Source organism: Paramormyrops kingsleyae, chromosome 25 (genome assembly GCF_048594095.1).
Source record: "Paramormyrops kingsleyae isolate MSU_618 chromosome 25, PKINGS_0.4, whole genome shotgun sequence".
Classification (NCBI taxonomy): Eukaryota; Metazoa; Chordata; class Actinopteri; order Osteoglossiformes; family Mormyridae; genus Paramormyrops; species Paramormyrops kingsleyae.
Genome location: NC_132821.1, coordinates 20,864,298 through 20,877,262, shown reverse-complemented (window position 1 = coordinate 20,877,262; position 12,965 = coordinate 20,864,298). Strand labels below are relative to the sequence as shown.

Below are 12,965 nucleotides of genomic sequence, written 5' to 3'. Positions count from 1 at the left end.
ATGTGAATTGAGAATGCATAATAAATTCCAATTCAGTTCCTGGAATCATCATCTCAGAAGTTTTTTTTTACACATTTTGTTAAATAGAAAGATGTCACTTTCAGATTTATAGAAACAAAAAATGAAGGTCTCACATATAGTATATTATACGACACATGTAGTATAATATTTGTAACAATATTTTATTAAATCAAGGTTATACAGTACAAAACATTGGGGCATGTTCACAGATATTAGTACAATACACATTTGCTAGTAAATTCTAATATTTATATGTAACAATATATGATTTCAAAATGGGTCCTCAAGAATCATGATAAACTTTCAAATGTGTTTTAAGATTGGAGGATTGATTGAATTTCTTTCCACAATGGACGCAAATAAACGGCCTTTCTCCACTGTGAAATCTTTGATGTTTCCTAAGATTACTTGCATCTGAAAACCTTTTGTCACAGTATGTACAGCTAAATGGTTTTTCTCCAGTATGAACTCTCTGATGTATTTTTAGACCAGTTGAACGAGTACAACTCTTCCCACAATATTTGCATACAAACCTTTTCTTTCGTGTTCCAAATCTGGCATTCGTCTTCACACTTTCTGATGCAGTAAAACATTTATAACCAGGTATAAACATGTCAACATCTGCGGCATACGATCTAGGAGCTGTTGAAAATGCTACAGCTGTCATTTGTGCATCCATCAAACAGCTCTTGGTGACACTGCCTGCCTCAGTGCCCTTTCTTTGCCCATTTTCACCATCATGCTTGTGTTGCACGTGAACCACTCCCACCTCTGTGTCTTTCTTCCATGCTGAACACACTTCATACTCCCTACTGAAAGACAATGAGTTGGTTTGAATAACTTTGTGTTTTTCATCTAGAGATCCAAAACGAGGGAAACAATTATCAGAACTTTTCTCTGTAGGCAGAGTACACTGTAGCTCTGGCTGAACAGACAAGTTCTTTATTTTACAGCTATAGGTAGTGTGTTCAGTGTCCATTTCTCCTTTATTTTGACAAAAAGACCTTGACTGATTGGGAGTCTCATACATAATGTATTCAGAGTTCATATTGTTCACTGTTTGTAGATTGTGTTCAGATATTGCATGCTGGGATCGTTGGTTTCTACTCTCTTTCTCTGTTTTTAGATCAGTTTCCAATGCACTGCTCTCCCAAAAATCATAAGTGATCCCCTGGGGCAGAGAAAGACTTTCCTTGTCCAAAATAAGAGCAGCTTTCTCACAATCCAGAAGCACCTGCTCTGTTCCTGAAGAGGGGGATTAAAAAATACAACACACATTACAACAAATATACTGCATCTGCAAATGTCTGATATAAGATTGGCAATGCAACAGCAAAATATAAATCATATTTGGCAAGGATGTGACCGGGAACTTGAGCAAACAAATTGGGCTGTCAAAATCTAAACCTGGGGCCTGTTTCACAAAGCAGTATTTCTTGCTTAGCCGGATAACTTGCCAGATTTAAGGTACCTCAGTTAAAATGTGCTCACTTACATTATCAGATTTATGGGTAGTCTGGGTTAAATGTATCTGGCTGAGGAAGAAATCCTGTTTTGTGAAACAGACCCCTGGACTGACACTAATCTGAACACATTAAAACCGACCAACAACGACCATTTCAGCAATACCCAAATATTTATTCAAGTTACAAGTGTTTTTTGCACGCTTCACATACTTTGGTCACTGACGTTGATATCCACATCTTGAACTCTGCTTCCAAATTCCTCTTCAGCATCTTCCTCCTTGATAAACAGAGATTCTGGCTTTCTCTCATTTACAGCTACACACTGGAAGAGAGTTTTGTGGTAAACAATTAAGATGGAACTATACAAGTCCAAATGTATACCGTCTAATAATTAAATAACACCTGGAATATGACAAACTTAGGATACAGCCCTAGATAGAGTAAAACCCTACACATGAAACCATAACAATGTGTGTTAGTGTACGGCATGTACACAGTGTCAAGCATTTTTTAAATATTTACAAACAAACCAAAAATAATCTTTACATAAAACATCAAACTTACACACGGGATCAAGCATAACAATCATCGTCACAAACTACGGCGTACAATCAAGTTTTGAAAAATAGTGAGGTTCGGGACCCGAGGGTGGGTCTCGTCAATCACATTATTGTTACCGTCCCCTGATAAGCGGTTTATTTTTAAAAAGTAATTAGCTAAAAAATTAATCCTGGTCAGCATGATTTTTATTCAGGTGAATATTTAGCTTCAAATTTTATTTTTAACTCATAAAAAATTACCAAGGTCCGGGCCTCGGTGACCTCATACCTGGGACACGCTTAGTGCAGGTTGTAAGGAGCGGTCGGTAGCGGTGCACACTCCATCTCTCCACACACCCACACCCAACTGCATGTCAAGGTCTCTGGCTTTGTTGGGAAAATTAGCCCCTGGGACAGCGCAGGGAAATTGGGGAACTTCAGTATCAGACAGTTTTACAGATAGAGAGAAGGCAAGGAAACATATCAATCAGCGAAAACAATAAAATGCAAAACGAAAACATCTCAATCGACCCCGTACCCTGTAATTTGTCGCGATCCTGGACATCAGAGTTAGAACAGCTGTTTATTGCATCGACCCGGCTTGTCCCACTTGTCTCCCTATATTCTTGTGCAAGTACCAGCTCTAACATCTTTAATTTGCCCTTCAAGTCTTCATTTTCTTTCTGCTTTTGAGATATCTCCAGCCGTAACACTGCATAACCGTCATCGACAAGCCTGCAAATTTCGGTCATAGCCGCCTTGGCTAACTTGTCCATTATAGAGCCTAACTGCTCGTGGAAACCAGTATGGTAAAGCATCGTGCTACGATGAACACCGGATTAAACTAAGTCTTCTCCCCGAACAGTCGACTGTAGTTTATTCATTGGCTACATCTGCAGGGTATATCTGTGAGATTAGTAATTAGTTGTTATCATGACGTCAATTTTCCACGATAACAGTGTGCACAGATGACTGGCGCGTTTCTACCATGTCACTTCCTGTTATTGTGGGACACGTCTGATTTTGAAACGAAATGTTAAAGCGAAGATGGGTTTTTATCTGTACTGCTTTAGGTTTTTTTTTTTTGGACTGACACATTAATACACCCGGCATAACGATATTTACTCGAAGCTAATGCTGAACGTGTTCGTCACTTCCCGGCACATACAATGCCTTCTGGGTAATGTAGGTATACTAATGAGGATACTATATTATCCAAATCGAAGACCATGCCTCAGTTTTTGGAACTTCATTAATAAGAGATAAAAAACAATGCAATAACAGACTACGTGCTGTACAGTTCAAGGAAACCAAAAACGGGAGGGGGGATTTGGCAAAGTGACATTTATGTCTGTAATATTCTGTTATGATGATGTTTATTAATTAACAATTCAACATGCCTGTTCTTCAGGGCTCCTAACTGGATGGCTCTGAATGAGAAGAAATCTATGTTTATGGATTTGGAGCTCAGCCGGTTGTGCAAAGATTTCCACAAGTTTTGGATCATGTCACAAGTATAAAACTAATTCTCTGTTTCTACATTTGTGGAATGGAATGGAATGACCCTTTATTGTTGTTGCTGTTGAAATATCATGTCTCTAGTCAGAAGTACCAGCGAAAAACTGGCCATCAACCTGACCTTACATATACAAACATCACATTATAGGGGGTAGACAGGTCAGGAAGACGGGGGATATAGGACGAACAGAGAAAACAGAATTACATGAGGAGAGAAGAGGCGAATAAAAAAAACAGCTCCCAGACTGTACTCCAGTAGGGAGTAAAATGTAGGAACAGAAAAAAACACCTCAGCAACATAAGCACATAGTCACTACACCTTACAACATAAAAAGTCGTGACTCGCAACAGGGGAGGGAAATGGGGAGGTGGAGGTAGTCCAGCATAGACAAACAGCCATCCGGTCCTGCAGCCATAGAGGCGCTGGTCACAGACCCGCCTGTTCACGCTGGGGGAATGAAGCGGCGAAGGCGTGGGATGGGGGGAGGGTGTCCTTGGGATTGGGGGAGAGGAATGCAAGAGTCTCTCACTGCCTTGTTCTTCCAGGGGAGTTGTTAATTCAGCAGCGGCCTTGGCCAAGGCCAGTGCTGATTAGGGGGGAGCCAAAAGCAGATAGGATAGGGTTGTTTGGGTTTTCAGGTGAGAAGCTGTAATTTTGCAGCTCCTAAAATGTCCACGCTGGTCTCTGCCATCCAAAATCCTTTGCAGAGCCATGAGCTTCTCCGTGATGTTATCAAATATGCGATCCATAGTCACAGTGATGTTATCCAATTTGCGATCTATAGCCATAGTCCGAGTGCCAACAGCTCTGCCAACTCCGTCAATCATCCCGGCCAGCCTAGTGGGGCTTTGAGCAGCTGTCACCGTTTTCTTCAATTTTCGATAAACCAGGGCAATGCCTAATCCAATCAGCATCAGACCTGTAATCATGGTTCCGAATAGGTAAATATCTTCAATGCCCTCCACGGAAAGAGCTGCCAGACACACGACCCTCCACTTCTCCCATCCGTCCATCGTGTAGCCAGCTGCATACGTTCGTGCAGGACAGTCAGGTTCCCCCGAACCTGGGCTTCTCGTCGAGAAGATGGTGTCAATTGCGTTGAGAGACCAGTTGATCAAATCCATGATTTTCTTAGTTTTGAAGAGCAGGGCTGAGAGAGTCTCTCAAGTATGAGACAGTAGACTAGACGAGACGAGACGAGAGGAGCAAAGCAGGGAAGATAAGGGGAGGGAGAGGGAGAGAAGTGCGTCCACCTCCGCTGAGAGCCAAGAGATGTGATGCACAGATAACAATAATCTACATGAATATTAAGTATAAATGTCATTTACAGTTAAAATGTACTTCATTATTTTTAGGGCAATTGTTCTCATCAATATTTCAGATTTTCCATGGTTTGAGATTAAATGTCCTCTACCAGACGGTAAATTTTTACCAAATATTGGCTGAAAAATGTATTATTTTACCTTTTACCATAGTCTATGTATAATTTTGAAATGTAGGTGTTGGCATGTTATCTAGATTGTTTCAATAAACTGAACAAGTACTGGAAAGTTCAGTGTCACCATGATATAATTTTTAGCGGATACGATAAAACAAAATCATTTTTTTTTAATTACAGTACTGTGAAATAGATGCGTAGCCATAAATCAAACAAACTGCTAGCTTGTACATGCCACACATTATATGAGGTCCAACACACAAAAAAAAAACACAAGACTCACCCTAAGGCTTGGGAACCAAGAGTGGGAGTGGAGAGACAAACGGACAGCCATAGAACATGTCCTGACCTGTTACAGTTTTACAGGCTCAACTCGATTGTCTCACTTGGTGCAAGTGGATGCATCTTCAAATATAAGTGTGTTCTTAGCCTTGGTCGAAAAATGTGGGACAGCAAAAGTGAATGACTTAGCATCAAGTTTCTTGTTAAATTGAAGAAATCCACAATGGAAACTTTTCAATAATTCACAGAGGCTTACAGTGAAGATTGTATGTCTCGTGCAGTAATGCCACCTCTGCTACGTGATAAAGTTCTGAGATAAAAGTCAGTGAAGACAGAGAAGGAGCTGCGATCCATGGGCACTCTGTAACCCTGCTAATTCATCCCAGTTGTGTCCCATTGTTGATGTTCTCCTGATTGTTCTCCGCCCAAGTGTGTTAACTTCATGCACCTGTCTCCCATCGGTGATCCCTATATAAATGTGCCTGCTATCACAGTGTTCCCCAGCTTGGTCATTGTCAACATCTGTCATCATATGTAAGGTCTGGTGTATCTTCCAATTAAAGTCCATAGGACCCGGGGACATCAAAGGAAATGACACAGGGGGAACACCAACCGGAGGAAGCAGGAGTGAACAAAGGAGAAACAGAGGGATGAAGAGCAAACACAGCGGGCACAAAACCAGGGGGCACCACACTAGGAGGCAAGTAGGCAAAGGGTGGGGGGAACCAAGCAGCCGGAGAGAACCCTGGCGGGCGGAAGACGGGAGCTGCAGGGGCAGCTGGCAACCGTGAGGCTGGAGCCAGAGGGACCCTTGGTGACTGCAAGGCCGGAGCCAGAAGGGATGTCGAACGGAGCGAGGAGGAAAGCGGAGGGACTGCAGGAGGAGGCGAAGAGGGAGGCGAAGGAGACACTGGTGGAGGGGAGGAAGGAGCAGAAGCCATGGCAGACGAAGGCATAGCCTTCTATGAGACTGAGAGGCAGGGACCCAGCCAGGATCTGCCATGTCGGGGAAGTGGTCGGGGTTACCCACCGGAGGGGTTCATCGGAGCAGTCAGGGTGATTCCCGAGGGGTCCCACTCGAGCTCCTCCTCCACCTCCACCAAGGGGGGAGGAGCAGTGGTCCGATACTCCAGGACCTCCTCAGGGACAGGGACTGGGGCCCTGGGCACTAGAGCCGAAGCAGGTTCTGGGAGATCAGGGACCTCCTCGGGGAGGAGAGCCGGGGGGTTAGGAACAAGAACTGAGGCAGGAAATGGGGGGTCGGGAGCAGGAATGGATGCAGGAACCACGGGGGGTGGAGCAAGAACCACACGGGACAGAAACCACAGAGGGCGGAGCAGGAGCCGCCTGGACAGGAACCACAGTGGGTGGAGCAGGACCCACTGGGACAGGAAACATGGAGGGTGGAGAAGGAGCCACCGTAGGAACTGCCGGTACAGGAACCACGGGGGTTGGAGCCGGGGTTTGCACCTCGGCAGCGGGTGCCGCCTTTTTCAGGGATTTGGGGATCCGCGGGATGGTATCCCCCAGAGCCATGGCACCCTTCAGTGCCAAGCATGTACCCCGAAAGGTATGGGCTTCAGGCGCTGCCGGGTTAAGAATCGGGAGGGGCTCCTCCCAACTTGCTGCAGGGGAGGCAGTGGAAACCAAGACGTACCCCAGGAGGACCTGCAGCATGTCCTCCCTTCTTTGGTTTCTCCGGTTCTTCTTCTCTCCTGCAGCTTTCGGCGGAGTCTGGGGCACTTCCAGCAGCTCTGAAAGCGGACCATAGTGTAGTCTGCTTTCCAGGGCTACCCGCCACATCTTTGACTCCGCCACCCCTCTTCGTAGCTGCTGCAAATTTCTTCACACCTCTTCAGTGAGGTGCGAGTCCTCGGATAGGGAAATCTTCTATAAGATGTCTCTGCTCCGGTCGGCTAGAGCCTGAGCCAGGGGGTCGTCCTGAACCTCAGGCTGATTAAGCCAGTAAATTACCTCATTCACAAGACCGAGGTACTGGTCCTCAGTCAGGGGAGGCATCTTCTTTGCCAGTTCTGTCATTCTGTCATGCCACGGGGAAGTACAGACCAGGAAAACAGGAGCAGGACTTGAGGAGACGGGATAATACAGGATTTAATCAGGGAAAGATACATGGGGCACACACAAATGACGCTAAGACGTTAATGACAGAATTGGGGAAAGACTGACAGGGAAGCTCTTAAATACAGGGACTTAATCAGACAAGACTAGAAACAGCTGGTAACATGGAGCTTCCACACGTGATTAAAGAGAGGGCATAGTACACAGGAGGAGTGGTACCATCGGGACGTGACAACAACAGGCTCATACAGACTAAGATTAAAATAATTCAGAAATAACGTACCTATCTTTCAAAACTCTTCATATTGCATTGCATGCTGGAACTTAAAATATTTAGCTAAATTTGTGGTATTTGCCCCCTTTGTATTGTGTGGTAGCACACCTTGCATATCAATTAAACTTTATTGTCCCCAGAGGGCAATTGATTTTGCAGCAAAGCACCAGAAACAGACATAAAAGACCATTAAAAAAAAACAAAAAAAAAAAAAACAGGGACACAAACACCAGACCAACAAAGTGCCCTGAATACAACTGCCTGAGAAGCAACAGTGTTCTCCTATTGTCACCTCATAACAGTCAAAAATCAAGTATTATTTAAAGAAACAAATATACTGCATACCAATCACACTATTTATGCACTGATAAAACCTCTAATATAAATAATGATCTAAAATCACACTAAAATAGTTCACAATTTTCAGTGCTCGAAGTGTAAATTTATACTGACACAACCAGGATCATAAATAACACAAATTTGGTCAAATTTCCCAGCAACATCATCATTGCCACCATCTTAATCACATTGTAAGCCAACACAAACTCTCTCTGTCCCTGATCTAAATTTAACAGAGAAATGGCATTGGGGACAAATGAGTGTCGGTAACACTTTACTTGAAGCAGTCTACATAAGGGTGACATGTAACCGTCATAAGAATATGACACATGTCATGCACATTAAAGACACATTATTGATGTTTATGACTGTTGTGGTCTGGATGGTGCGTTCCAAGACGGCCGTTGGATGAGTGTACTTGTGAGTGCTTTTGCAAACAATTAAATCAATTTTGGTCCAAAACAGTTGAAGGCTGGAAACTACTTGAAGCTAGGACAATTACTTGGAATTGTTGATAATATATAATTGAGGCAGGAAAAATGTCAAAGCAGAAACAAAAGCAATCGTCCAAACAAATGGAGGCATGTGTGCAAAAACAAATGGAGGTTAATCAAGAGGAAATCACGGAGGACGCGTCATCGCTCAAACCCTCAGGTATGGGTGAAATACTTGAAGAATTGAGAGAATTTCGAACTGAAACAGCAGTCAGTTTTGGAGCATTAATAGCAGAGTTGAATGAGCTACGAGCAGATTTTATAAATATTACAAAAATGGATGAAGCTGAACGGAGAATTACCGAGTGTGGAGATTATGAAATGAAATTGTCTAAAGTGTTAATACAAGCGCTCCAAGTGCAAAAACAACTAGATTTTAAATGTGAGGAACTTGAAAGTCAAGTTTGAAGAAATATGAGAATCTTCTCTGTGGCAGAAGATTGTGAAGGAAATAATATGATTGATTTTGTGAACAAATTGATTTGTGAAAAACTGGAAGTGCTGGACGAATTGCGTTTGGAGAGGACTCACCGGGTTGGGCCGAAGACTGGACAAAAGGAACGCCCCAGATCTATTTTGGTTCGATTTCAATCATATGCCATGAAAAAAAGTACTACAAGCTGCTTGGAGAATAAAAATCATACATGTGAAAGATCGGATTTATTTTCGGTAGGACACCGCGGTTAAGTTAGCCTCATATTCGATATTCAGTTTTCTAGCTTCAATAACTTTTCACGGAAGTAAGGTGGAGCGTTTTTAGTGATAAAATCATGTTGTCCAGTCCACAGACAACGATGCACACCGATTATTTTTTCGCTTCAAACCATTTCGTGATTTGTGCAAAATCGTGTTAATAGCTAATAAAATAGGTCCTGTCAACATGGTCGGTTAGTATTTTGGGCTCATGGCGACTGTTGCACACCCCTTTGTTTCCCAGATTGCTTTACGTACGATTTTTAATTAATTTTTGAATGTTCGAATGTATCCGTATAATGTGCAATGGGACAATACATGAATGGGTTAATAACTTTAAAACTAGACGAGACAGGCACATCTAGTGAAGTGTGCTTTGATCAGTGGACTACAGGGAACAATGCACACCCCTTGGATTTTCAGATTGTTTTTGTCTGTAATACTTATTAATTATTGTATTGCATCCATTTAAAGTGCAATGGGGCAACACACTAAAGGGTTAATAGCTCTGGAACAAAATGGGACAGCCATGTCCCATTAAGTGTGCCTTGATCAGTGGACTCTGGGGGACAATGCACGCCCCTTGCATTTTCAGAATAACTTTCTCTCTAACAGCTATTAATTAATACATTGTATCCATATTACATGGCATAGGGGCAATTTACTAAAGGGTTAATAGCTCTGAAACCAATTGAGACAGCCATGTCCTATGAAGTGTGCATTGATCAGGGGAACCTGGGGGGCAATGCACACCCCTTGCCTTTTCAGATTATTTTTGTCTGTAATAGTTATTTGTTAATATATTGCATCCACTTAAAGTGCAATGGGGCAACACATTAAAGGGGTAATAGCTCTGAAACAAAATGGGACAGCCATGTCCAATTGAGTGTGCTTTCATCAGTGGAGTCTGGGGGACAATGCACACCCCTTGGATTTTCAAGATCACTTTCTGTCTAGCAGTTATTATTACATTGATAATTTTTATAAGGAGAGTAATTATTTTTGTATATAAGAAGCCAGGATTCAAATGGTGGCTTAATTATTGTTTTCTTTTTTGTTCAATGGATAAATGCTTAATGCTAATGTATTAAATGTGACGAAACACGTAATCAAGCAATTCAGCTGCGATACATTTGCTTTGTCCCACGGTGCACTTCTAGTTTGAAAAGTACACAAAATCTCTCGTAATCGGATCACGATAAAATCTATCTGTACTGACCAGCTACAAATAACTGCTTTCCTATTTTTTTCTGCAGCGATGAATTATAACATGTAACATAGACTTTCTATGTGTATTTCACAGTGCTGTTAGAATCCAATTATTAAATTATCGCGCTGCTCTGTTTCCTGTGCGCTAGGAATTGTGGGATATGGAAGTGGTAGTGGAATCGCGCGAGCCACCATCGTTGCTGACTCGCTAAAGGAGGGCATAATCGACCACTCCCCCTTAGCCCTTGCTGCTTTGAGACACACTTCAACATGGCGACGGATCTCGGGAACGCGCAAACGAAGGCGGAGTGAGGGACCGGTTTGGGATTGGGCCCAGCTGTTTCTGGTTGTTGTCATTAGTCCTCTGTATTAAGTCCGCGTTTCAGTTTGTTTCCCCAGTCCGGTCATTGGGTGCGTTCGACTTGCTTACAGCGCTGGCTTAAAGCAACGCATTCTGATCCTGACGCAATGCATTACGGTTAGATGCATTGCAACCTCTCACCCAGCTGCACAAACTGGAACCGCCTCTGTGACGACTGAACCGCCTCCTTATTGGCTGAAGAGTTTAGCTAAACGCATGACATTTGTATTCAAGGCAGTTCCAATGCATAATCTGCTATTTCTCCCGAATATCACGTAAAGCAATAAGAACTGGTTTTCAGTTAATTTACCTGGTAAAATGAAGCTGAAATAAATGACATAAGTGCTCTAATAGTACACGTAAGTTAGTGGTTTATTTATTGTTGGTTACTGTAATGCTGCGCTACTTTATTTGGTTAATCGTCCAGTCTGTGAAGAAGGCATTCAAGTAAGAATTGCATTGTAGTATGACTCATTTCCTGGCGCGTACAATTTATATTAGGTCAGCATTCACGGTTTGACTTCTGATATTCAGATCGAGTTCTAGGTCAAACTGGTTTGTTCGACTTTCAAGAAATTCGAGTTCTAGTGAGTTCGAGAACCGAGGTACCACTGTACTTTATGTCGTCCCGAACACACGCTAACTCCACCATTTTCCTTCTCTCCCTTCGCGCTCTCTCTTCTCCTCTCGTCACACCCTCCCCTCGGGTGATTCTTCCTCCACCAATTACAGTACCTCAAACATTTTGTACACCAATCAATGACAGACAGAAAATAAAATACATTGAAACATTGAAATACAAAACTTCAATAAAACAGTAATGACATATTTCAAATAACACAAACTACATTCTTAACACAACATTTTAAACAAACATCTTGTCTAAGATAGGCACGAACTTGAACTGTTTTATTAACTGGGCTACATTTAAATGTATTTTATTATATAATAATAATTACTGTTACTGTCTATCGTCTAAATGTATTTTTACTGTCTAAATATATGTATTCAGCTAGTGTAAACATGCACAATGCTATCACAGTGAATGCGAGGCTGAGACTGAAGCGTTACCCTTTGTTTCCGCTGAGAGACGTGCCGCGTGACTCATTTCCCCACGCATACAAGTTATCTTAGGTCGGCGTTCACAATTTGACTTCTGAGATTCAGATCTAGCTCTAGGTAATTTTTTTTCGAACTGGTTGGTTCGACTTAAGAAATTTGAGTTCTAATGAGTTCGAGAACTGAGGTACCACTGTACTTAGAATATCTTCAACTTAAATGAATAACACATAATAGAGGTAGGCAAGTAAATCTGGAGCTTTCACCTAAAATAGCAAACTTCTTAATAACTCCAACTAAAAAACTACTGTCTAGGATTTACGTGCATCTAGCAGAATCTGATACAATGCTCTCACTCCCTACCCACAAATGGGAAAGGGATTTACTTATCAACCCAGACACTAACTTCTGGAGGCAAATTTGCTTGAATACGGGATGGGGGCTGGAGGTGGGGGGGCTGGGTGGTTGTGGTCATCTGGTGTTCCTCTTGGCTGGGGTCCTGTGGTTGGTGTCTCTGGGGGCGGGTCCCCTGCTGCCGGGCTGCCTGTGACGCCCCTGTGCACCCCGGTTGGCCAGTTAGTGGGGATGGGGACTAATCGGGGCTAGTCCGGGATCTGGCCTCGGTGCGGGGTGGGGGGGCACTCCTGGCACGCCTTTATTGCTCCCCTGGGCCCGACACCACATTTCACACAACACTAGGGCTTTGAGGGGCAGTGGGGAGGTGCACCAAGACACTGCCCCACAATTTTTACTTGCATATTAGACATCACATGACACTAGAGCTGAGGAGGTGGGTTGAGGCAGGTGGTGCTCTCTAACACATATACATATACACTTTACACTAACATGTCATGGGCCATGGGCCAGGTGGTCCTTGGTTGTGCTGCGCTGTGGTGGGGCCCTGGCAGGCAGTCTGGGGAATCTTGGGATGCTCTGGGCCCTTCTAGGCGAATTGGGGGGTTGGGTGTGGGCTGGGCGGGGGGTCTGCTGCTCTCCGGTCGCCGAGGGTCCGCTTCCGGGTGGGGGGGGCACGTTGTATGTATGAGTTTTCCTTCGATCATTCTGCAGTGTCGGGGGGGGGGGGGCATGCCGAGTCACTGCAGTGGGCGGCGATCCGTCGAAGTGCTGAAACTCGGACCGTAGAAGGGCAATGAGGCATCGAAGGTCTTTCTGGGGATTTTGGGGACCCACG

The 12,965-nt window shown here is 43.5% G+C and overlaps 1 protein-coding gene across 1 annotated transcript; it reads right to left on the bottom strand.

Annotated features, from left to right (window-relative positions):
• Positions 1-163: 163 nt before the first annotated feature.
• Positions 164-3,022, bottom strand: LOC111861064 (uncharacterized). The gene is made up of 4 exons (XM_023845372.2): positions 2,565-3,022; positions 2,316-2,434; positions 1,698-1,809; positions 164-1,266 (listed from the first exon to the last, which is right to left on the bottom strand). Exons 1-4 carry the CDS (start codon positions 2,842-2,844, stop codon positions 305-307), a joined length of 1,473 nt encoding a protein of 490 aa, XP_023701140.1. The 5' UTR covers positions 2,845-3,022; the 3' UTR covers positions 164-304.
• Between the last annotated feature and the right edge of the window lie 9,943 nt (positions 3,023-12,965).